The following is a 26215-nucleotide window of genomic DNA, read 5'->3' as shown; positions in this document are numbered from 1 at the left end:
AACTGCCTCATCGAGTTGGCTTCTATTGAGTCAGACACTGACATGTTCCAAATCATTCCCACCCAGGTGAAGCCAAAGCATTTTTAGCTGAACGGGTAGCAAAGAAAGTCAGAAATCTTGCAGGACAAACATTAGGGAAGACCACACAAGAACAACAATGACCACCACAAACTACAAGCAGAGACAAACTTTTGTCCCAGACTGTTCCTGACAGCCAGCCTCCTACTGTTATGCCCTGTGCTTCCTTCTCCTTCTGCCCCATACTTGAGCTGTATGGCTGCTCTCGCTGGTATCTCCTGCAGTCATGCAGTCACTCTTCCTACTGCCTTAATGCCTCTCTTTATCTTCACCTTCCCTGCTGTGTTACCTTCCTGCTGCCCATGTTCTCTTGGTCTCCCAAAGGATTTCTGTCCCATAAGATAAGGTTGGGTTCCTGCTGAAAGCAGACCCATTCTCACAGGTCCCAGAAGGAAGTGATGTGGGCTGAGGTAAGGTTCCTGGCAGAGGAGGAGAAAGCAGCCCATCACCACTGGAGTCTCCAAGTCCCTTGAAGAGACGAGAGTCACTTCTCTGTTTATGCTCTTTATTAGTCCCTATTCTCTTTAATCGGCTTAGACTGATGAGCCGAGGCAGCGGTAGGGATCAGCCGGGCTGTTTAATTAAAGGATTGCAGCTCAGCCCTGCAGTTTGGGGGTTTGTGTAAATGAGCTGCAAGTACATTATTTAATCTGCTGTGCAGAGAGGAGTTGGGGCATTAATGAAGCAAACTCTAATTAAAACTAGACTGCTGACAGTTATTAGTGGCATCAGTTCTGACGGGATTTATGTCATTTAAGGAAACGCTTGATCATGGAGGGGGAAAAGAAAGAATAAACCCAAGCTGGTTTATCACATTCACCACAGCACCACTTGTGACTGGCTGTCCATTCAGTGGGGCTCAGGAGAGCTGCACAGGGAGCCCCTGTGTCCCAGGCTCTCCCACCAGGAGCCCTGATGAGCTTATTTAGGGATACGCCTGGCTCACCCAGGAACTGATTGCCTATTCAGGCTGTCTGACCCACATATTTCAGTCTTGATTGACTGTTGTTCTGCCTTCGTTCAATGGGGAGCCTGTTTATGATTTGAGCAGGGTGACAGGCTCTGTAAATCATCTGATGAGCTTCTCCCAGCAGTGTATTGAGCCATTCCGGAGCAGCATAGCTATCAGCTATGGACATCAGCTCCACGGTGATCCTGTGTTTTTCCTTCTCTGCCATTTTTTTTGCTCTCCTCACTGCATTGTACATGTAACTTCAGATATGAAGGAAGCCCATGGCTGACTGCAGGACTTGGTAGAGGCTAGGAGGTGTTTTCCGGCCAGCATAAAGCTGACCGGTGAGTTTAATAGCTCTGCATGTGCTCTGCCTTTCTCCTGGGACAGTGTGGGAAGTAGAGATGCTCTTCTCGCCTCAGACAGTCACATAGAGAGATTGCATATAAAAGGTGCTCTGTTCCAAAAAGCAAAAATTCTGTGTGCCTGTTTCTCACCTTCAAATAGCCATGATGGTTTCAACCATGTCTCGCTCTACGTAGAATACTGTGTCACACACAGATTCAGGACTCCTGTCGGGGTCTGGGGGCATTAGAAATGGAGAAGACAACAGAAAGCCTTGGGAAAAAAATAAGGAAAGCAGGAGGCCTGCAGAGTGGGACAAGCTACAAAAGACGTAAAATGGACAGGCATAGATCAGTATGAGAAGCCCCTTAACTGGAAGCCCAGATGCAGCATGCTGCAGTGGTCAGTCATTCATCCCCACTTCTGACTTTCCTGTATTAGGCTCATCTTTGGATGCAACTTGCCAAAGTTGTTAAAATTATTGAAACAAATTATTGCTTCCTCTTCAATTTACCTGCCAAACTCCAGGTGAGAAATTTGGTGGTTCCCGGCACAAGGAGGGCAGGCAAACTCAGGCTCAAGGGATAGGTAGGGCCTTTGGGAGTCACTGGGACAAAAGCAAGGCCTGAAGCATGAGCATGACAAAAATGTCCCTAGAGCTTAAGACACTGTAGGAGTGACAGCCTTGTAGGACAAGAAAATGCTAGAAACTAAGGGAACTGATCAGAAATAAGATGGAGGCTGGGAAAAGAACAGGGTAGGGTCAAGGACCAGGGTATGAAGATAGACCACTATGGCAAAATTGAGCCTCAATTCAGACAAAAAAGAGCACATACATAACCGAAACTCACTCTCTCCAGAAATGCAAGGGAGAGGGGGCTGTCCCTACCACCTGCTCTCAGCAGAAACCTCTGCTGTCTCCTCCTCTTCCTTGCTGTATCTCCCCATCTGCCACAGAAGTGCAGCTGCAGATGTCCCACAGGCCTGTCATGCAAACTTTACCAATGCTTGAAAGCCCTCAGCATAGACATCATGGGGGTTAACCCTTCCATCTTCATACACAAATGGCCAGGAGGGGTCCTGCTTCTTTACCCTGTCTCCAAGTGTGGCTGAACCCTACTTTTGAACATACACACACATACATACACACCCCCCCCTGCTCTCTTCACAGGTGTCCAGCACTCACAGTTTTCCTTGGAAGGAAATCAGAAACTACAGTCATCTCCAGTAAGCAGCACAAACAAGAGAAATATCATTTAAAAAATGCTGTAGCCTCACTACTGCAATTCAGCTGCCCAGTTCGGTCCAGAGCCCTCCCTAGCGACTCAGGCTTCTTATACAGATGCCAAAGGTCAGATGTAAATGTCTAGCAGTACGATGAAGGAAATCTTTAAAGAGAAACCAGTTTGCTGTTGACAGAAGGGTGATGAGAAAAAGGAGTAGGTCTGTGCAATGGAGGTGTAAGAAGTTGTGAGAGGAGGAGGAGATGCCAAGAACAGAGGGACATGGAAGGCCGAGCATGGAAGCTATATGCAGTATGTGCATTTCAAGTATTTATGAAGCTCCTTGGACCCCTTGGTCTTGGCATTGATGTCATTCACTGATGAGGGAGAGCTATGACAATTGCTGGTGTACTCACACCTGGCTGCACTAGATACAAGTTGGTAATAGTTAATAGTACCTCATTGTCCCTCATTGGCAAGCTCAGACCATTTCAACACACGTAAAAATGCACCCCCCACCCTGTCTCAGGGTGTGAGACAGAACCCTGAGTTCGTCTGGTGACTTTTGCTGTAGCTTAAAGGTTATAGGTCTATACTGGTTTGTGTCCAGGCACCTTATAATGTGGGATAACTAATCTGAAGGAGAAGAGTGAAGCATGAGTATGTCGGTGTCAAAGTGATGCAGAAGGGTAAGAAAAGGTGCAAGTGTGGATGTGGGCTGATGGAAGTAGATGTTTGAAGAGAGGCTGAAAGTATGTTTTTGGAGGTGCATGGGTGTGTGTGTGAGTGGAGGCCAGAGGGGATTTGTGAGCAATTACACAACAGTATAAACAGTAATCTCTGGGAGGGAAAAGAGAGGGACAGCAGTGCTGGGCACATGGGACATAAGGGAGGATGGAGGAGGATGGTCGTGTGTAATATGTGAGTTTTATCTGGAGCAGGAAGATTAGTGATGGATGATAAGGAAGTAGGGGATAAAAAAGAAAAGGTCTTGCTGGCAGCAATTTCCCACCTTGGTGAGGAGTCTGGAGATGAAGGCTTCTGCTCTGCATCAGCTGCTGGGCAACAGAACTGGTGTAAAACAGTTTCATTCCTGTAAGAAAAAACAAACCGTAGCAGGTCAGTGTTCAGCTCACTCAGTGGAAAACTCAAGTGAGAATGCCTTTCCCAGGGCTGTTCCAAGGGCACAATGACTCCCAGTGATGCTGAAAGAGAAACCGGATCATTACATGAATGTTTTGCTCTCTGAGGCAGTGGGTAGCAGGAGAGAAGGGGGCTGACAATTCTATTCCCCTACCTTACCTGTCCTGCTGCTGATGTCAAGCTGTAGAGAATGGTGCAAAAGCACCCAAATAAAAAGTTTTCCTTCTATCACTATCTGTCTCATGATCCCATACATCTAATGAGAAACAGTTTTCCCTGTCTCTAACTTTTACTATTTTTAGGACAGAAACATCTCCTTAGATGGGTTTCCTTGAATATGTTTCCTATAAATTGTAATGCAAAGAAGTTGGTTTTTTGTTGACAGTGACTAAATTAGCTCTGCAGACATTTCTCCTGAAACCTCTCAAGAGTACAGAAATGGCTTCAGCACATCAGCACTAGGCATTAGCAGAAATAGTGGCGGAAAACTGACAGGACAAGCCCAAGTAGGGGGGCTGAGATCACGACGAGAGGAAGAGATCAAAGCAAAGAAAAGCAAAACCATAAGAAGTAACAAACCTGAGCAAAACAGGAAAACAAAGGGCTAAAAATGCATTTATTAGATAAGAAAGGCAAAAGAATTCATCAAAAGGAAGAAATCCTAGACCAAACTTCCAAAACTGCTCGCTAATCTTGAGTGACTTGTTCTTGGGTCCCTTGACTGGAGACATTTGTAAGGAACCTGGTTTTCAGGGGTGTTGGACACATCACAGCTTTGGAAACCAGTAAGAGCTGCTCAGCATCTCTGAAAATGAGATCCTTTTAAGATACCTCCAGGGAGGCCCTTGAGGTGTCACAGGCAGCACAAATCAACAGCCAGTTTTGAACACACTGACCTTAATCAAAGAAAAGGAGTCACTAAAAAGAGACACAGTGTCAAGGGGGGAAAATACTAGGGAGATGGAAAAGAAAATGAGAAGAGGAGAAGAAAAGCAGGGGAGATAAAGCAGGCTGAATCCTCAGATGGCATAAAATCAGCCTGTCTCCAAGTCAGTGGAACAGCACTTAGAGCTCTGTTCTCAGTGCTACTGTGAAGACCCAGGGCTCAAAGGGGGTCATCTCCTTTTAAAAATATTTTTACAGCTTCTAACCCAGACATAAGCAGTAAAGCTAAGTCTCCTGGTTTGTCATCGGGTCTCAGATTCTTCCAAAGGTCCTGCCACACTTCCCGTCACTCTGAAATGTGAAGCTTATCACCTTTGTCTGTTTCAAAATCTGACAGACATGGCCACAAAGATAGCTAAATTACAGACAATGACGATACTGTTCCCAGCCACCTCCTTCCAGCCTCCCAGCTAGCTTAATATAATAAACTGCTTAGTTCTTCCACTTCCTTGGCTTCCAATGCATTCTCAAAAGGAATCTTTCCTTAGAAACAACACGATTGGCAGGAGCAACACTGCAGGGGGAAGAGAAAAGCGTTAGCTTTTTACCTCACTGACCTCTGCGCATGCCCTCGGTCCCTGCCTGTGACTTGCAACCTGCTGGAAAAGACAGGACATGTTTATGTGACATATCAAATTCATCTCCTGGTCTTCCATTTCTGTAACTACCCAGCTCACATCCCTTCTCTCCTGCCAGCCTGGGTATTGCTGGTTGTCACTATGTTGTTTCTAATTTAAACTTCTCAGGTGGCAAGTACCTATCTGACTGGTGTGTCCATAAATTACTTATGTTCTCTTTTTACTGAAGCAAGTGGTGGGATCATATTTGAGTCTATGTTCAAGCAGGCTCACACAAATACTCCAGTTCCCACATCTTATCACTCTGCTTCCAGCTAGAATCCATCAGGAATTTTCTGATAAAATTTTGGTTTTGCATGAAAACACTGATTCATCAAATTTAAACTATCTGGTTTAACACGGTGAAAACATCTTGGGTTTGACAAAGACTCTTCAAATTACAGGGCTTTACCTGGATTTCCTGGCAGGCTATGCTCCATATCCCACATCTCTAGTGCAGCCATGCCATACAAGTAGCCCTCCTGAGAGAGACCATCAGGTTTTCCACCCAGGTCTTTGTTCTGCCCAACTCCCAGAGCAGCAATGCTGGGACCTGGCTAGCCCAAGAGGTGTGGAGCACCTGCACCAAGGCAGTTGGCTCTGCAGAGCAGCCCTGGAGTCACAGACATTGTCAGCTGCAGTGTGGAAATGCACAAGTCTCTCAGCTGATTCAGCAACAGCTGGCATTCATTCTGAGGAGCATGCTTGGTTTCAGAAGTATTATATATTGGCATTTCTTACTGAATTTCATCTCTACAGGAACAGCTAGGGAAAAAAGGGCCTACTTCCAGATAAAAGTAACAACACGTTTTGAAATCATAGAATCATAGAATTATTTAGGTTGGAAACTACCTTTAAGATCATCAAGTCCATCCATTAACCTAGCACTGCCAAGTCCACCACTAAACCATGTCCCTAAGCACCACATCTACATGTCTTTTAAATACCTCCAGGGATGGTGACTCATCCACTTCCCTGGGCAGCATGTTCCAATGCTTGACAACTCTTTCGGTGAAGAAATTTTTCCTAATATCCAATCTAAACCTCCCCTGGTGCAACTTGAGGCCTTTTCCTCTCATCCTATCATCTGTTACTTGGGAGAAGAGACCGACCCCCACCTCGCTACAACCTCCTTCCAGGTAGTTTTAGAGAGCGATAAGGTCTCCCCTCAGCCTCCTTTTCTCCAGACTAAACAACCCCAGTTCCCTCAGCTGCTCCTCACAAGACTTGTGCTCTAGACATTTCACCAGCTTCCAAATGGAATCTTCCAAAAAACTGGACATCCCAAATTTCAGCCATTTCTAATCTCAACACTTCCCTAAATGAACTACACTTTTCTCTGCTTTTATTCAAACAGTAGATGCACCACCCCAATTCCTAGTTACACATGAAGAAAGCAAATAACAGGGAGGGAAAACATAGGGGAAAAGAGGAAGGAATGAGGACAGACAAAAAACTGAGGAACAGAAGCCTATATATAGATAAAATGCCTTGCTAGTTAATTATCAGGATAGAAACATCAAAAAATAAAGGGGAAACAGGGAAAGGAAGAGCAGTGTGAAGTTACAGGGCTTTAGGCTCAGTCTCCTGTGGGCGTTTTAAGAAAAAACATCTCACAGATACTCTTCAGAGAACCAGTATGCTCTGAACACTGCAGCTGCACAGTCAGCTGTTGACTCTGGTTCTCATGATTTCTCTTGTGTGTTTTAACACTAACCTTGCGTGTTTTCTGCCCAAACCAGAGTCCTGTTGAACCTCTGAGATCCCAAGATCTCTGGAGTAGTTGTGCACCTTACAGACCACTACCAGATGCTGACCATGTCTACAGGCAGAAATCTGCTCCAGGCCATTTGGGATCCTGGAGACCCCCTCTGAGGGCCATGACTCCCATGGAGAAGCCACCAGCGAGGTGGTGAGGAGCACTGCCTGATAAGAGGTAAATATATGAGGTGTAAATAGGTATTCCAAGACTGTGCTGAAAGCTCTTCCCCTGACTGGGGGCAGGGAAGGATATCTTATTACTTCTGTTAAATCTGAGTTCCACAAATGCCCAAGAGCAGTCAGCGCTCTGAGTCTATTTACATTCTTCTTTTACAGCTTGCTTCTCTTTCTCTTTTGTGCTATCCAGGCATACACCACAGGGACTGGGTTCTACCTTGGAGACTATCTCTGTTCATTTTCCTCTTTCTTTCCATCTCTTGATCCTGCATATATCTGATATTTTGCAAATCCATGCCCTCGCCTTTGCAGCACAGCATGCATAGCCCAGACAGGAGCTGGGAGAGGGTTAACTTGCTATGGAAGAAGTGGACCTATTCCCACACTGAAGAGGCTGTATTAATTGCTGTCTGGACAAAGCAGCTCTTATCTGGGTGCAAAAGGCAACTCTCCTAGGGCCTTACTATCACTTCTAAGCCTAAAGTAAGTGCTCTAGGAAAGCAGCTGTCTTCTTAACTGTGTGAAGTCTTCAGGTAAAATGTTGCTTTTGTTGCTGTGATTCAAGAAGGCCTGGCAGGGCTGTAATGGCTGGTGGCTACCTGGATATCATTCCCCTATAGTGTTGTCAACCTTTGCAGCTTCAAAGTGAATCTTGAGATATTTAGTATCTGTCTGAAGTCAATATAAGACTTTTCATGGTGGTTTTTTTTCCTTTCTGTGCTTTCTTTTTATTTTGTTTTTAAACAAATCTTACTTTGTGAGTCAGAAATGGGACACAAAACTTGAATGTACAGCGGAGTTAAACACCAGAGAGCATAAGGCTTGTTTTGCCTTTGATAAACAGGAAGGAAGGCAACATGTCTTCAATCCAGAGACAGTTGATTCGGACTCATTACTTCGGGGTGTTGATCTGTAATTTTTTTTCTTTTTAAATACTTCAGGTAGGTGGCAATGGTCTACCAATTAAAAGGGTAGGTCCAGGGCTTGGTTTTTTTGCCTTTCTGTCTTTTTCTCTACATCCTCTATCTTGCCCTCCTCAGACTTGCAAACCATCAGAGAGACTGCAGCTAAACAAACGCTGTTGTGGGCAGATCAGGCAGGTGACTGGGAAGAGAGGTGATTTCTCCCATCTGTCAGGATATTGTTGAACTGTTCTGTTTTGAATGTATTGCTTTAAAAACAAACAAATTATTACCTCTTGGGCTGCACCCTGATGAAAGCTTGGAAGGGAAAAGCCAGCAAGAAGAAAATGTGTTCTGAGTGAGTGAAGAGGAGTTGGATGGTACAAAAGAAGAAGAGGCTAACACAGAGGAGGAGGCATGCTGAAGGACCTGTTGAGGTAAATGTTGCCAGGAGTATGTGAGTTGTGTGTGGAGGAGCAGCGAAGGACAAGGGCAAGCATAGATGCAAAAGGAGGACTGGGAACAGCCTGAGCCTGTCAGTGCCTTGCTCCGTCTAGCTGGGACACATGCTCCGGAGGCAAGGATTTGACAGTCCATACCTATCTTAAACGCAGAGAAAGCTATGCTTGGTCCAGTAGAAACCCATGCTGTCAACTGAAACGTTAGCCCCCTCTCCTCTGCAAGAAAACAACTGACTGAATTTTATTCAGTTGTCTTTAACATTGCTCCTGACAAGATGTATCCTCCAGCCAGCTGCCTGCAGCCTCAGTGGGGGTATCTGTGAATGAACTGTCCGGCCACAGCAATTCCTGCTCTGTGATGAACTTTAGAGAGGCCTGTGCCAAACCTCCTGCCTAGCACAAGCTGTCTAGTCAGCTCAGGAGTTAGCTCTACCTTTCTGGCCTCTTTGAAAGTTGGACTGTGCTGCAAAGGGGCCCCCTGACTCGTGCTGCCTTGGTCTTTACAGCTATGGATCCCAAAGAACCAAGCCTCTTTTCTCTTAAAAACTAGTGTTGTAGAGGGTACAACAGTTGAGCTCCAAAACCTGAAAGTCTCTGCAGCTACCTAGATTGCACATCACAGGGCCAAAGGAGTTCAAGCTTTCCTATAATTGCCTAAAGCTGTATCTTCCCTTCAGACAAGTGCCTGGGGCTTTATGTTCATTCAGTGCTGTTGCCCATCCTAAGCACCAGTGCCCACTAGTTTAGCACTGATGATAGTTGTGCCGAAATAGAGATGCCTGTCTGCTGAGAGCTGTATTATGGTAAACAAGTCTAACCCTTTTTTCTTCTTCTCCTGCCCCCTGCAAAAGCAAACCCCCGAGCCAGACAGCATATGGAAAATGGTGGGGCTCCCTGCTCTCCATCAGTCAGCTTTAATTCAGCAAAAATCCAGTGTGGCCTGTTCCTATAAAGAGCAGCTCTGTGTTTTTCTGCATGAATGATTTTAGACTACAAGATATGCCAAAACAAGACAGAATGAAAATTCCTCTCACTACTAGAACACAGAGTGTGCTTCTAACATGCTGCATCACCCCTGCATCCCACCATGACTGCTGCCCTGGTCAGTTATGTAGGATAGCTAGCATGGCCTCTACTGCAAGAACAATGAAGATCACTGGGTTATCCGGCTGCCAGTGTTTGCTTAACCTCTGTAGTCTGTCACTTGGGCCCTGCTGGCCTGCATATTCAGTAGCCTTGCCCTTGGCCCAAGCACACATCAGTTCTTAGAAGTCTGACAACACTGAAAGGCAAATGGTGATCCCTCAACCAATGTTCTATCAGTAAATAACTAGTCTGACTCACGTAGCCTTTCTGCTTTCTCTTTTAAACTCCACCTTTTGAAGAAATGATAGAGGCTTTGACCAAAAGTCATTGTTTGTAGTGCTGGATATCTCAGCTTTCCTGGAGTCTTTTGCTACTTGTCTCTTGCATTTTTTCAGATAGCTGCCAAGATAACAGATGGAGTCACAGAAAATCATGGTCTAGAAGGGGAAGAGTAAAGGCAGAAAGAGTCAAAGGAGAACTGAATTCATCTCACATGAGGTTTTACTGGCTGTTATCTTTCCTAAGATGAGGACTGTAGAACCACAAACATGAACTATTTAGCAATGCTAATTTTATGAAAGGCCGGTTGCATGGCCTTCTGACTCTCCCAAAATGTATAGCTTAATGCTACCTCTACCTACCAACGGAGCTGTGACATAACCTAGCTAAGCTTAGCTGCAGGCCTTACTCCTTCTATCATCTCCCTCCTGTGCTAGATCTATTTCTGACTCCAGTCAACCTGGAACTGAGAGTTGAAATGAAGTGAGATCTGAAAGAGGCAGTGTTTCCAAAAGAGTACCTTCTCGCAACTATCTGTTTCTCCCCCAGTTCTTCACTCCAAAATACCCTCACTAAAACTTTCTAGCTGTCTTAATTACTTGTCTCAATAGTAGGTCATTAGACTGGTGTTTTGGAGGGAGTTGAGTATGGGTAGAGTTTATGTTGTAGGGAAATCATACATGATTAAAAATAAATTCAAGGTAATTTCTGGAATTTAAGTTCTTTAACTCCTTGTAAGTCTGATGGCCTCCTCATTGTTATGGGATACTGTTGACGGCAAGAATTTGACAAAATTCAGAGAGGAACTGGACATTTTAAAGACTGTGCTATGAGAATACTTAATGCAGATCTTTCCCAAAGCTCAAACTTTTCAGCACTAGAAGAAAGCTTTTATGGGTGGCCCATGGCTATCTACTGTGACTCTTCTTGCTCTTCCCTCTTGAACAGCTGATGTTGCCTATCTCTGAAAAACAGCTACACAAACCAGATTCACAAATCCGACTGTCTGAGAAATCCTGTGTTAAAGGGCAAGGGGCTTAGTAGCCAAGATACTGAAGTGTAGGAGTCCAACAACACTGAAACTGTAATTTTATTTTACATTCCCAGTAACTACAACAATCCCAACCTGAGCATCCCTGGGATGCACATTACGAATGGACTGATTTGGTCATCCTATCTAAATTGTTAAAGACTTCTGTATTCAGTCCAAAAATGTCCCACTATTAATCCCCAAAGAGGAGAACAAGACTAAGCAGTCTGGAGTCAGATTTGCATGGTAGATTGCTGAGGATGAAACTACAACAAATGAAGCAGGGGATGAATTGAACAGAAGATGATAAGAAGATGATTTGGAATTTGTGTCTGTTGACCCAGCAAGCTCTTACCAACACCTTTAGGCTATTTTGGTTTTATTTCCCCTTCCCTAACTTCTTAGCCTCAGCCTCTTCCAATACTCCACATCTGTAATTTACGGCTATAGATTTACTTTGCTCTGCAGTCATCACTGCCTCAACTCCCTCATCAGAAACATCCTCTCAAGTGGCAGTGACTATCCTTAGTCCTTTAGCTATCTATCTGGAAGGTCAGTGCCATATTTGTAAAGGGCTTGCATATGCTACTATAGTCTATGCAGAATCACTTTATATCTAAGTTCCACATACTTTATATATAAGTTCCACATACTTGTCCTCCATCCCCGGAAAGGTAATGGAACAACTTGTCCTCGGTGCTGTCTCTAGGCACATCAAGGATAGGGGGATCATTAGGGGCACTCAGCATGGCTTCACCAAGGGGGAGTCATGCTTAACCAACTTGATAGCCTTTTATGAGGACATAACCCGGTGGATAGATGATGGTAAAGCTGTGGATGTGGTCTATCTCGATTTCAGTAAAGCGTTTGACACGGTCTCCCACAACATCCTCGCAGCTAAACTGAGGAAGTGTGGTCTGGATGATCGGGTAGTGAGGTGGATTGTGAACTGGCTGAAGGAAAGAAGCCAGAGAGTGGTGGTCAATGGGACAGAGTCCAGTTGGAGGCCTGTGTCTAGCGGAGTCCCTCAAGGGTCGGTACTGGGACCAGTTCTATTCAACATATTCATTAATGACTTGGATGAGGGAATAGAGTGCACTGTCAGCAAGTTCGCTGATGACACAAAACTGGGAGGAGTGGCTGACACACCGGAAGGCTGCGCAGCCATTCAGAGAGACCTGGACAGGCTGGAGAGTTGGGCGGGGAGAAATTTAATGAAATATAACAAGTGCAAGTGTAGAGTCCTGCATCTGGGCAAGAACAACCCCATGTACCAGTACAAGTTGGGGGCAGACCTGTTGGAGAGCAGCATAGGGGAAAGGGACCGGGACCTGGGGGTCCTAGTGGACAGCAGGATGACCATGAGCCAGCAGTGTGCCCTTGTGGCCAAGAAGGCCAATGGAATCCTGGGGTGTATTAGAAGGGGTGTGGTCAGCAGGTCAAGAGAGGTTCTCCTCGCCCTCTACTCTGCCCTGGTGAGGCCGCATCTGGAATCTTGTGTCCAGTTCTGGGCCCCTCAGTTCAAGAAGGACAGGGAACTGCTAGAGAGAGTCCAGCGCAGAGCCACGAAGATGATTAAGGGAGTGGAACATCTCCCTTATGAGGAGAGGCTGAGGGAGCTGGGTCTCTTTAGCTTAGAGAAGAGGAGACTGAGGGGTGACCTCATTAATGTTTATAAATATGTTAAGGGCAAGTGTCATGAGGATGGAGCCAGGCTCTGCTCAGTGACATCCCTTGACAGGACAAGGGGCAACAGGTGCAAGCTGAAACACAGAAAGTTCCACATAAATATGAGAAAAAACTTCTTTACGGTGAGGGTGACCGAACACTGGAACAGGCTGCCCAGAGAGGTTGTGGAGTCTCCTTCTCTGGAGACATTCAAAACCCGCCTGGACGCGTTCCTGTGTGATATGGTCTAGGTAATCCTGCTCCGGCAGGGGGATTGGACTAGATGATCTTTCAAGGTCCCTTCCAATCCCTAACATTCTGTGATTCTGTGATTGTCATTGACTCTCTGGTCTGTTGCCTACAGGAGTAGATGTTCATAATGTATCCATGTGCAGTGTCAGTTACATCATCCACATCAAAGATTTTCCTAACTTATTTCAGACCAGGGACTGTCTAGCTCTGCCTGTGACCCTTCACAGGCTTAGATATCTAATTAATTGTATGAATAAAACGAAGATGTGTCTAGATGATGTCTAGATGCCAGCATGTAACTACTGCCTACAAAAACAAATTGCTGAAGAAACCCCCTGGCAGTGTCAGCATGATGAATGAATGTATAACATACACATACATGCCCAGACTTGCCAGGATGCATGGTAGCTTTTCTTTCAGTCCACTTGAGTGCCTATCATTCCACAGCTCTTTCTTTAGCATTCTCAAAGCTGTTCTTCCTTCTTCCCTCCTCTCTGACCCCCAGAGTCATGCTGGGAGGGGTGAAGAGGGGAGGACTTACCAGGATTATCTCTGCTTGCCTGCCAAAAAAAGGAAAATCAAATATGTTTTGTAGTCTGGAACTCGGTCTGCCTTGAACACCTCATGAGTGTTGGAAAGAATGTATTCCATGATGTTTCTATAGAAATTTGATGATCAAAAGATCAGAGCTCAGCCTCTAAAACCTACTTAGCACCTGATTATTCATCATACTGTTTCTTGGTACAAATTCATTTTAAGTCATACATCCTTTGTATAGCATTACTATAAATTTGTTTTTCTAGTGCTAGGGGGGTGGGATGAAGACAGGATTCCCATTGACAGAGTACTTCCAGTTTCTCACCAGAATATGTTGATTTTAGAGACCCTATAAAATATCTTAAAACAAATTCATCTCGGTAGTATAAAATACCATATGCATACACTACTGTTTGGAAAGTGAAAACTCAATGTGACACGCTGATGCAAACGTGTGTCTTTGAGCTATCATGGGTTCTTCAGAACAGCACAGCTTGGAAGGATAAGCACAAGGCACCGTGCTGAGGAAATGGAATTTCCTGTGTTGGAGGAGGAAGATCTGAGCCAATGCTGCTGTGATCTGATCTTTTTCTGGTTAACTAGTTGGGTGACTATAACAGATATGTCAAATATGCCATTCATTTATCACCATCTGCTTCTAGGGATGGGGATATTAATGCCATATCTTCTTGAACAGTTGGTTTCCCAGCTTACTTTAGTCCGTGTATGTGTCAGGCATTTCTCCTGTACATTCTCACTCTAACCTTAAAGAAATTCTTGGGGGAAAGTGTGGGCATGACTGACAGCTGAGTGCATGGATTTTGGAAAGAATATGGGGTGTTTTGCACCAACTTCAGTGTGAAGAACATGACCAGTGGAAAAATACGTTTGGATGTGTACTAAAGAGGGTCTGAGCACAAAGGGATAGTGTGAGATGGCATTCACGGGCTTAGGGGTGGCTCAGAGTCAGCAATGTATCTGGGAGATGGTGAAAATGAGCTACAGCATCTTGTGTTCTGGCTTAGTGGGGTCTGCTCCTCTGCCATAGACCTAGACACTCTGTTTTCATTTGTTGGTGACAGGCTACTTGACAGAAATTTCCTTACCCAAGGATCTAGGCTCCAGCCATCACTAGCAAGAGTGAGGAAGATTGGAAAGATGTCACCTGCGGATTCACTGTATTCAGTGAAAATTGCTGCTGACTAGTCTATTTTGTTACCCAGGAACACTTGAAGGAAATCTAATCCATTTGTTAAGCCTACAAGGAGTGGTTGGGCTAACTGCCAGATTTCCCCTACGAGCCAGAAATGGGCAAGAGCAGAAAAAGGAATGGAACATGCCCCAGGAATCAACTGGAGGGGGAGAGTCCATACTGGCTTCTGGGTCCAGTATGCCAGATAATCTCCTTGTGACAGCCAGAAGCAAAGTCTGGGGCCAGCTTTTGGACCCACTTCCAGCATTTCTCATTCTAGGTGGCACATTACTCTTTGTGTGGTTTTGTGGCTCTTGGTGCTTCAGCTACAGCGGGATGAACTAAGAATGATACATTCATCTTCAATTATCTGTGGACTAACTTCATTATAACCAGAGTCAGTCTAGGTGACAGAAATTGTCCACAGGAGGAAACTTAAGATCAAGTCCCTACTGTACAAAGAAAGTCTGATCCTTAAAGCAGTAAACATAATGTATTGCATACACATGCAGTGCCTTTAATAAAAGGCAGCAGCTTGAAGAGATTTGGAAATAGTACTCAACTTGGATGGAACAAAATGTTCAGATTTGGGACATGTGGATGGCCTGGGAGAAGCTAGCATTGCTGAAAGCTCTCTGTAGAGGGGTACTTGTATCTCTGATGTAGCAGTGCTGGTGGCTCTTAGAGAATTACTAGCTGAGGAAATACTCTGTGGGTTTATGGGCAATGCTTCTCTTGCGCTCATATTTGCCCAGTGGAAGTGATTCACTCAGAAGCTTCTCTTCTTGCTATTAATTTCTTTCCTAAGGCACAGTAGGAACAGGGATGGGGGAAATGATTGTACTTGCTAAGCAATTCCCACGAAGAAACTTCCTGGGTGGAAGAGAGTTTGTCATCAGCTGCTAGAAAGGCTGGGGGGGCTGCCTCTCCTGAAATATCTTTGAATCACATGTCGGTGGGGAGTCCATTCACTCCACTTAAATTGGATTTCTCTCTTCCAGAGGAACATGAGCCACGAGGTGCATGGCTGCCTGCTAATTGGATTGATGCTTTGTAAGCACTAAGAGGAAGAAGGCAAAGTGGCCATGATGGGAGGAAATGCTGTATGTTGGACTATGCAATGTGCACCACCAATCTTGTTTAGATTCTCTGTCAATGGCGCAAACAGTTGATGACTTATTGTGATAGACAAGTCACAACATCATTTGCTCTGACTTGCTAATGGGGTGAACAGTGGTACTCAGGAAAAACAGCTACTGTATAAAAGAGCAGTCTGATATTCTAAGTGTATGTGGAGGGAATCCTCTAGTAACACATGCAGCACGCTGGGAGTGAGCAGAGGTTTAATGAGTTGTAGCTAAAACTATACTTCAGATATCACAAATAGGAAGCTGCTATGTAACTCTGAAGCATGTATGAGGGGGAGTTTGTGTAAGTTCCTGAAATCATTTCGATTAAATAATTACCATAAACAGAAGTTGTATCAATTAATTTCTTAACAGAAAGATGGTATATTAATACAAAACTACTTTTCCAAGACAACGTGTGACCTTTTCCAAGACAGCATTCCTCACTTCCAACTATCTTCAATATCATAATTTCTTTTAAAGGTTATATATGTAACGGCATAATTACATGTCTGCAAATGCATGCTGATAGCGACCTTCTGTAGCTTTGAAACATCTTTTCATACCTCTTCTGTTTTGTACTATACAAAGGCCCTTTCTTCTTTGTTCAAATAACAGATTTATAACTACATAAAAAGGAAATAGCTGGCAAAAGCTCAGTTTTAATTACACTGATAAGCATTCTCCAAATCCCCTCCAGTTCTTCATATAATAATTATAGTTTGTCAGTGTAATGCCAATGAGTACGTGGTCCTCCTAAAGAGATCCAGAACTAGCACTCTGCCTGAATGCTCTGCTAGCAGAGTAAACACCTTTTTTCCTCTCTCCTATCTTGGGCTAATATGTATGAACACTATAAAAAAGCTAAGGCTTGTGTTAGTGGAATTGGCAACCCTTTTCGTAATTACGGGGACTGTGAGATATAAACAGAATTTAAGTCTCCTCCTCAGTAAGAGTAAATTATTTTTACTTTTTGAATAAGTGTCAGAATTGGACTCAGTAAAAGCATTTTTGTTATGACTATTAGATCTGTTTTTAGTCAGGCTTAGGCTTCTCACTGGCTTCTCACTCATGTGGCTCATGTTTAACCTCTTAGTACAGGAAGAAAGCCCTAGAATTTTCCAGAGGCTAAAGTCAAACTCTCCCTGAGCACTGGAGAATGACACAAAGCTATACGACAGAGTGCTAGTCAATAATTCAGAATCCCATAAACATGCAAATTAGCTGCATACACAGAAATGGCTCACCACTGAGCTCTTCATGCACCTTAGCAACACTGTCTTCTGTAGGCTTGCCCTTGCATGGAAATGCATGGCCAGATTTGCTGCTTGTATCACTGCAGTTTTGTGCTCTTGCAGGCAGCTCTGTATTCAATGCAAGATACCAGAGTAGCACGACAGTGAATTGCACCAGCTATTAAAGACAAGCTTAAAAGCTTGTTACTAACCACATTGGGCTGATGCACTAAATTTTAGTAGTGGTTTTATTCTGCGTACTCGCCAAAGATTATCAAGACTGTTCTGTGGGGTAAATCCTGCTGTCTAGTACTGAGCTGCTCAGACTCTACTGTATGTTGAGGCTTGACACAAAACAGTATAACAGGAGGAGTGCAGTTGAATGCAGTGAGAAAGATCATGGCTTGGCTTGGCTTGGCTTGCAGAAGGCTGCTTCAGGCCCTTGTTTTGGGGCCTTGGCTATGGAAACCCAGTTACTACCAGACCTGCAGGAATCTTGGGCTGTTGCATCAGTGACACCTACAACTGAAAGTGGACTGGTTTCCTAACTGAGAAGGACAACAAGGAGAATTAGGATGTAGAAATGGACACAGGGTTCTTGGTGGCATACACAAGATTGAATTTTGCTGTTCTCTGATGCTTCAGAGCTGAGCTGCTTCTGCTGCGGCAAGCAGAAGAGAAGAGGAAAAGGGCAGGACCAGTTGCAGAGATGACTCTAATGCCTCAGGTGACAGATAGGAATAGCCACCACTGTTTCAGGGGAAATTTAGTTTCCCCATTTTCCTTCCACACACACCCATGTGCTTCCACCAGGGCCTTGACATATCGAAAGCAGGCAGTGTTCAACACTGCTTGTGGACACAGCAGCTGGCTGACACCAAGAGCAGATGAATTTGCATATGTAACTGCCCTGGAATGAAAGTATCATTTGGCACTAATGCAAGTGGGGAGAGGATGCAACTTTTATGCTCAGCACTTGACCATCACGGATACTTCGTTTTGGGCTAAGAGGAGATTTCACAGTTTCCTGAGGCTTCATAAACTCCTGACCTTGCTAAGGTAGCAGAAGAGCACGTGGAATTAATGAGGTACGGTAAGATTTGGAAAAGCTATGAAAGTTGTTCCTTTTCCCCATCTTAACTGTGCAATAATCCCTGGGATTTAAAACCAGTAGGACATACAATGAACTGTCAAGTCAATTTATCAAGACAATGACAGTTTAGGTTAGTCTTAGACCCAGGAGCTGGATTATTTTATACCCCCTGGCTGGTGCAGCAGCACTGGGAAAAAAATACCACAAAAATGGAGAAGGCACCACTTCTTAACCCGATGCCTTGCATACACTAATTGTTCACCCATGCCTTATCTCAGAACTGAGATACAAATGTCAGTTTACACTCATATACCTGGCCAAAAGCACAGTGCTTCAGTCAGTGATGACTATATGAACCTATGTAGCCTGCATCTGCAACCAAATGTACAGCTCATCTTGAATTAAATGAGCTGCTGATGCCTGTCTATACTACCAGATCTCTCTGTAGCACCTTATTGCAGCTAGCTTGTGCCTGCCTTGTGGGGAGTCTTAACTTGCTAAAGCATCTGACTTACAAATCCATTACTGTTCTCTACTTAATAAAGCTTTGAGCTTCCCACTGTGTGCTGGAGTCTTTTGTTTCCTTTCCTTTATTCAGAAAAAAAAAATATATATATAAGGTGTGGTTCTGGAAACATAAACATAAGAAATTTCCCTGCACTACAGGAGCCTGATTTCTGCAGAGATATTTCAGGAAAGTTGCAAAAACAATTACTAGAAATCAGAGTGAGGAGCTGTGGGACTGTTTATGTTTCTGCTCCTGAAACAAGACGGTTGATGCAGACCTTCTGAACCTTGTGGTACTTACAGCTGGGCAATCTCCTCTAACAACTGAGATTTAACAAGTTTGCTTCAGTACTCTGGTCCAAACAGGGCTGTAGCATAAGCTGACACCATGGGGCTCAGCGTAAGCTGGCAGTGCTATTTGTTCTTTCACACTTCAGCTGTGAAGCTACACCAGTGATGGTTCCAGACCCTAGATGCTGGGATGTGACAATACTTCCCATCTTGGGAAGAGGCGACAGCAGTGGCAGTATCTGCATCTGTGGTTACTTTAGCACTAGGAGCTGTTGAAATCTTGATTCTTGTGATGAATGCATTCTGCCTAGACTCTAGTTTAGCCTTGGAAGCCTGTGTGGTGAGGGAAATTCCACTTTCAGCAGCTGCTGTTCTCTATAAAAAGTGTGTAGTGCATGAAGAGATCCCAGAGCTGTAGAAAAGGTGTTGGGAAGAGACAATGAAGCTTCTCACAAGAAAAACAACCTACTAAAAATAAGATTTTAATCAAACAAGTGTCAAACAGTGAGAAGCACAGAGGTAGAATTCTGGATTAGAAAGGACAACCATCTTCCTTCCTATTCTCTAAGCACAGGTATGAATAGGCGAGAGCAATTATCAGACTCCTAGGCTAGAAGGGTCAGCCTTGCTTGTAGCTGAAACACAGCCTCTTGCATCCAGGAAGTAGCTACACTTAATAGTTGTTTTCAGGGTGACTCCAGAGCAAACAAATTGTGACAGAGATTCATTAATCACTGGATTTCTTTTCTGATGATGAAATAGAGCTCACTCAATGTGCCATGGAGACTAAATACCCTCCCCCTGTGCTAGGAGGGGTACTCTGTCTCCATGGTCGTCTAGTTCTGTGCTGTTTACATGTGGCTCTGCTGCTCCACCCCAGTCCTGTCCTACAGGGAGGACTGTAGATGGCTGTAGACTTCATGCCTTGTGTCTTGATTCTGCATTGCCGGAATTCCTGTCTTCCCACGGCTGCTACTTCCTCTTCTAAAGGATTAGTACCTGATTCCCTACACAGTTAGCAGAGACCAGCATGCTCACACAGCAGAAATACTCTTGAAATGCATGAAGAAGGAGGAATGCCATCCTAGGCTCCTGCGGGTGTGCCCTTGAGAAAGGCAATATTTGAGTTGCAGCTGCAGACCACTATTTAGTCTCTACAGGCTGAGGCCTCCAACATCCTTTTGGACAGTGATCTGGGGACCATCTGTAAAGTGAAATTCTTGCTAGACAAGCAGCAGTCACCTGATTGATTAAAAAAAAACAAAAGCGATTCATAGTGGAAGGCAAGTAATACTGAATAATGTCCATCCTTGCAGCAAACTGACAAAAACCACCTAAACGGGGTGAAAAAGGGGCACCCCGTTTATTTTTGAGATAAAAGTTGTTCTGCCTTGCTTGCAAAACCAACAAGTAAATAACACTCAGATGCAAATCTACCTTTTATACACTTGCCTTCTATTTTAACTAGAAAGGTGTCTCCTCAGGACTTTCCTTATCCCTGCCTTCTCTCTGGTCATGATTACTTCAATACAATGGCCAACATCATATCCTGACTAGATGAGAATAGTTGTATTGATAACTCCATGTCTCTCAGCTGACCTCTCCATCAAATAGCAGATCTCCCAGCTCAGTCTAAACTTAACTCTTATTGCATTTTATTCCCTTTCTCATTGTTAACAGCTGTTTCTCAGACAAATGTTGATTGCTTTCACCACCACTCTAGCCAGTGCTTACTCAAGCCATATAAACTCATACTCCATTGATGTGTTTGTTTCTCCTTCTACCCACCAATTTTCAAATTAAGCTTGATGCTAACAGATTAATATCTCTGGTCTGTGTGGCAGCAGTTATGCCCACAAGACAACTGGGAGGGGGCCCAGCACAGTGGTCCTTCCTGGGATCTGAATCATCATAGGCAAGAGATATTTTGGCAAGAGGACAATAACAGTGGTCACTAAGGATTAGATGGTGGGGTACTCGTATAGGCAGTTTCTATCAGGAGGTTTTGCACCTTTGCGCAGAACAATTGAATTCTTCCACCCTCTCAGGCATGTTGAAGACCATAATCTCTTTTTTCCAAAGTAAATTAACAGAGTAACTGGAATACATAAGACATTTCAGAACCTGTTTCTATGTCCTCATTTACTAGGTGCTTTAATTCCTGTATCTCTAGGAACAACCACTGCCTTACCAATCATCTTCTTGTGTACCACTTGTCTCTGCACTATATAGTACTAAGACAGCGAAGATCATATTGCCACAGTTTTGACCCAGCACAGACAAGGCTCACTGGAAGAGTATGTTGGGATGTTCCAGGATGATGTTATTTTGGAATCTACAAGGTCTTAGAATAGCAATATTTCTTCTTTTCTTGCCAAAGTAATGCTCTTCAAATAACTTAAGTGGAAGAGACTGTCTTTCCCTTCATGTCTTATGATAGCAGGACTTGGATTCTATTCCCACATTTGCTTCCAAACAGTGACCCATTCTTAGTTGGACAGAGACAGAATTTCCCGTCTTCAAAAACAGGTTGCATTAACAGATTGGGGTCTCATGGTTAGGCTGCACTTGGAATGGACCACACTTTTCTAGCATTTATTGAGACTTCATAGTGATTACTGTCATAGACAGCTCAAGCCTCTTTGCAAAACAGTGCTGAACTGAAAAAAAGGCATCAACAGAGAAAAGAATAGGGTTTTTTTGCTGCTTCAGCCATGGGGTGTAACTATATGCCATGATTCAATTGCATGTTTCAGGTACCATTGTTAAGATGATGTCTGGAGTAGTCAGCTTTCACTGCTTACACAGATGAAAATGACTAGCTGGTTTATGTGTTTTCAAGACATGAGGCTATTTTAAAAAAATCAATAGTCAAACCCAGGGTGAATTTGTGTTACACTGAAATTAAAGTACCAATGGGAGACTGGATTTTGTGAAGAAGAATCATCTTAAAGGACACTTAAAGCAAAATACAACCCTACCGTATATTTACTGGCATCAATGGCATTTACATAGCCTATGCACAGATGGATCTGATTTGGAGACTTGTAGCTCCCATCTAATCAACAAGTTTAATGGGAATGTCAGCCCTTGATATAAGGAGAAGCAGAATTCTCTTCTTATACAGTAGCTAGGCAAATGACACTAATTGAGTGATTTTATAATTTGTTTTTATTCACTCTGTAGCTGTGTGAATAAAGTAAAAATCAATGAGTAATATATTCAGTAAACTTTGCGATATTTCTTACCCTAGAATCAGTTTGTCCAGCTCTATTGGAGAACTTCATAGGTGCCATGGTAGTGTTTCCATGTAAACCGCTTATCAACAGTTCTCAGACAGGATCAGAGACTCTGGCAAAGGCTAACCATATTAGAAGATACTCCATAAATAAAACATAAGCAGAACATAAATGTACTAGGAGATTTCCCATAAGCAAAAAGACTGGAAGGATTCCAGAAGACTGAAAGGTTTCCAATGACGGACTGGGAGACCTCTGTATAGAGTCCGAGGTACAGAATATAAGGGAGGAGTTTGGAGGCCTCTATGCAATTCTTACTCTTTTCAGAGGAAACATATAATAACTGCTACCAATATGCTAGCCAGAAAAGGGTAAATAAAGCTCGTAATGTCCTTGACCACCTACTTGCTTGTGTAGGCATCAATTCTACATCTAATAATCTTCTGTCCTTGAAGTTTTCTCAAGGCAGAATGGGTTTGATTGAAACAGAATGTACCCTGGCTGGCTATATGTAATCCTCTAACATCACACTCTTAAACCCCAAACCCTGGTTTTATTAAACTGTTAGCACTTCTGGTACAGTGAGAGAGACAGAGAATGCCCCAGAACTGTGATAAGGCGCCACATGAATACTGTTTCCAAACTTTTTAATCTTTCTCAGCACATACAAAAGAAGCAGCTGGCCAAGAGTAAGGGTTGAAATGGAATCTGATTGTTATTCATCTGGGATCTCCTCCAACTCCCACTAAAACAGTATTTCCACTGAGTTTGTATATGATCTGATTTCAAGTCCCATACAGCGAATCCTAGCCAATTTAGCTCTTAAGGATTGTCCTGACTCAAATGCTAACTATCTGCATTCAAATGAAGGCTCTTCCTACTTATGAACAGATCTTATTCTTGTGTCTGTTGCATGAGAAATGTCATTTATTGCCATTTCAAGCAGGAGAATCAGTAAACAATATGGCTTCTCACACAGCAGCCTCCCCTAGCAATGCCTGTGTTGTCTTCTCTGTCTTCAATCTTTTTACATTTGTAACTTAACACTTTCAAATGGGAATATTTTTCTATGGGTAACAGAATCAACAGCCTAATCTTAAAAGCCCCTAATGATTTCATGTTGAATACTTCTTGAACATGGGTTTAGAGAGAGATTATGTGTGCAGGCATGCAGTTCTGAAAAATCTGTGGCTCCCATATAATCCACAACATATGATCCAGCATGAGCCACAAAATGACTGAAGCAACAGCAAGAGAGGTGCGAAGTGTCCCACTTATCTGTACAGAGTCTGTGTGCCAGTATTACAAAGTTCTACATGACTTACTGTGTCCCACTAAGTTGATGCTGAAAGCAGGCACAGCTTGCAGTAGAAGGCGGTGCGTGCTTCACTTTTAGGAAAAAAAAAAAGCAGTAGTTCTTAGCTGCCCCATCTCCTCACTGAGATCAGTGAACCTATTGCGGGTGCTAGGCACATCATTTAGGAATGTCTGGAAAGACCTTTGATCCTTGGGCTGAAGACACTTTGAAAGAGCGAAGTGGTGGTGGCTGCAAGGATACTACCCCTGCGCTGCTGCAGCGCATCCCTTTGGGTGAGGGGTGATGATGATTTGTTGAGGCACTCCTTGGAAGCCTGAGCTACCATGGCCCATGCTGTGCTTGTTTTCTGATGTAAACAGGAAATCTCAGACCTTAGTAACGTCAGTTCTGAACTTCTCACCAGGGCTAAATTCCGTGTGAAGGGAAAAGAGCAGCAGGAATGATCTCTATGTTTAGTTATCTCATATCTGGTCTTACATTGTCCTCTCATGAGTGTGCCAGAAGGCCGAAAGGAGACCTCTGATTGTCACGTACAACCTGCATAACAGGTTTTTCGGGGTGTTGATATGGCATGTGAAAGCTGCTGTAACCCGTCGTAGAAGGCTACCAAATTTGTCAGGCACGATTTGCCCTTAGTGAAGGCATGTTGGCTGTCACCAATCACCTCCTTGATTTCCGTGTGCCTCAGTATAGTTTCCAAGAGGATCTGCTCCATGATCTTGCCAGGCACAGAGATGAGACTGACTGGCCTGTAGTTCCCCAGGTCTTCCTTTTTTCCCTTCTTGAAGATGGGGGTTATGTTTCCCCTTTTCCAGTCAGTGGGATCTTCACCAGACTGCCACAACTTCTCAAAAATGATGGATAGAGGCTTAGCAACTTCATCTGCCAGTTCCCTCAGGACCCGTGGATGAACCTCATCGGATCCCATGGACTTGTGCACCTTCAGGTTCCTTAGATGGTCTTGAACCTGATCTTCTCATACGGGCGGTTCTTCATCCTTCCAGTCCCTGCCTCTGCCTTCTGTGACTTGGGTGGTGAGGCTAAAGCACTCGCCGGTGAAGACTGAGGCAAAAAAGTTGTTGAGTACCTCAGCCTTCTCCGTATCCTGGGTAACCAGGTCTCCCGTTTCCTTCCGGAGAGGGCCCACATTTTCCCTAGTCTTCCTTTTATCACTGACACACCTATAGAAGCATTTCTTGCTGTCCCTGGCATCCCTGGCCAGACTTAATTCTATCAATCAGGGCTTTAGCTTTCCTAACCTGGTCCCTGGCTGCTCAAACAATTTCCCTGTATTCCTCCCAGGCTACCTGCCCTTGCTTCCACCCTCTGTAGGCTTCCTTCTTGTGCCTGAGTTTATCCAGGAGCAACTTGTTCAACCATGCAGACCTCCTGGCGTTTTTGCCTGCCTTCCTCTTTGTCGGGATGCATTGCTCCCGAGCCTGGAAGAGGTGGTCCTTGAATACTAACCAGCTTTCTTCGGCCCCTTTTCCCTCCATGGCTTTATCCCAAGGGACTTTCCCAAGCAGGTCCCTGAAGAGGCCAAAGTCTGCTCTCCTGAAGTCCAAGGTGGTGAGCTGGCCCTATGGATCTTGAAATCCACCATTTCATGGTCCCTGCAGCCAAGGCTGCCCTTGAGCTTCATGTCGCCCACCAGACCCTCCTTGTTGGTGAGAACAAGGTCCAGCATGGCACCTCTCCTCATTGGCTCCTCTATCACTTGGAGAAGGAAGCTGTCAAATTGTACCAATGCATTTGGAATGCCATACCAATCTACAGATTTAATTGTCAAAACATATTTAGATACCAAAATTTTATTAATCTCTGTCAGAGACTAGCAGAATAGTCTCATTGGTTTTGTTTTCCTTGAGCTTTCCCAGGCAACTCTTGCCTCTTCTCAGGGTCCATCTTACACCTGTTGGGATAGGAAGTTGTATTGTCACCCATATGTCTTAATAACTATGCTCGCTTTGAGGTGCTGGAAAAACAGGAATGTTGGTAAGCAATTTAAAACTGCCATCCTGAGAGCTCTCTCACCAGACAGTGGTTGTACCTCAAACTGCTCCACCTAACCTGACCTGAAGAGAAAATGGAGTTGTTAAGCATAGTATATGATTCTTTCCATCAGAGGCTCTCAAGACCCAAAGCTCAGTCCTGGCTCTGGGGCAACACTAGCAATGTTCCAGTATGGCTTCCTGATTCAGCCTCTAATTTTTGAAGTTGTGGCGCCTTGTATTGTGTCTAAATTAAAATATATTCTTGCATTAAAATGATATATAGAATTCAGCTTCAAAAGCTGTCTCAGAAACTGTTTCCCCTTTGTGACAATTAATGCACAGTCCCACTCATTTCTTTGCTCCACAAAGTGCTGTCAAACATGTCCAGTCATCCAGTGCTCACTGCAGCAAAACTGTTCATTTTTCAAAGGCAGCATTCTCAAAGCTCTTTACAAACCCCACTGGCAGGCACCTTGTGCTACCCCATGCAAGGGAAATGAGTAATACTCCTCTAGTCACACAGGGGGATGCTAAAGTAAAGCGAGGCAATACAATTTGCCCACTGTCACACAGCAAGCTTGTCTGTAGCATGAAGCTCCTACCTTCCTAACACCTCAGTCCTGGTTTCCAAGCAATAGCCCAAGCTTCCCCTCTATTCAGCAGCTCCAGCTACTGCAAAGGATTAAGTAGGTACTTAACACCATACTGAACAGGAGCCAAAGGAATTAATTTCACAGGAGAGGAAGAAACCAGCACAAAGAAT

The 26215-nt window shown here is 44.1% G+C and overlaps 1 protein-coding gene across 1 annotated transcript in view; it reads right to left on the bottom strand.

Moving 5' to 3' along the window:
- IQSEC3 (IQ motif and Sec7 domain ArfGEF 3) overlaps positions 1-26215 on the bottom strand; it is a 102148-nt gene that overhangs the window by 49690 nt on the left and 26243 nt on the right. Inside the window, exon 2 of the mRNA XM_068401574.1 lies at positions 3611-3691. Within this exon, the coding sequence (XP_068257675.1) occupies positions 3611-3691 (81 nt within the window). The remainder of the gene's footprint in view (positions 1-3610; positions 3692-26215) is intronic.

This window comes from Nyctibius grandis, chromosome 5 (assembly GCF_013368605.1).
Source record: "Nyctibius grandis isolate bNycGra1 chromosome 5, bNycGra1.pri, whole genome shotgun sequence".
NCBI lineage: Eukaryota > Metazoa > Chordata > Aves > Nyctibiiformes > Nyctibiidae > Nyctibius > Nyctibius grandis.
The sequence above is the reverse complement of the archived record's forward strand: the minus strand, read 5'-3'. Positions and strand labels throughout refer to the sequence as shown.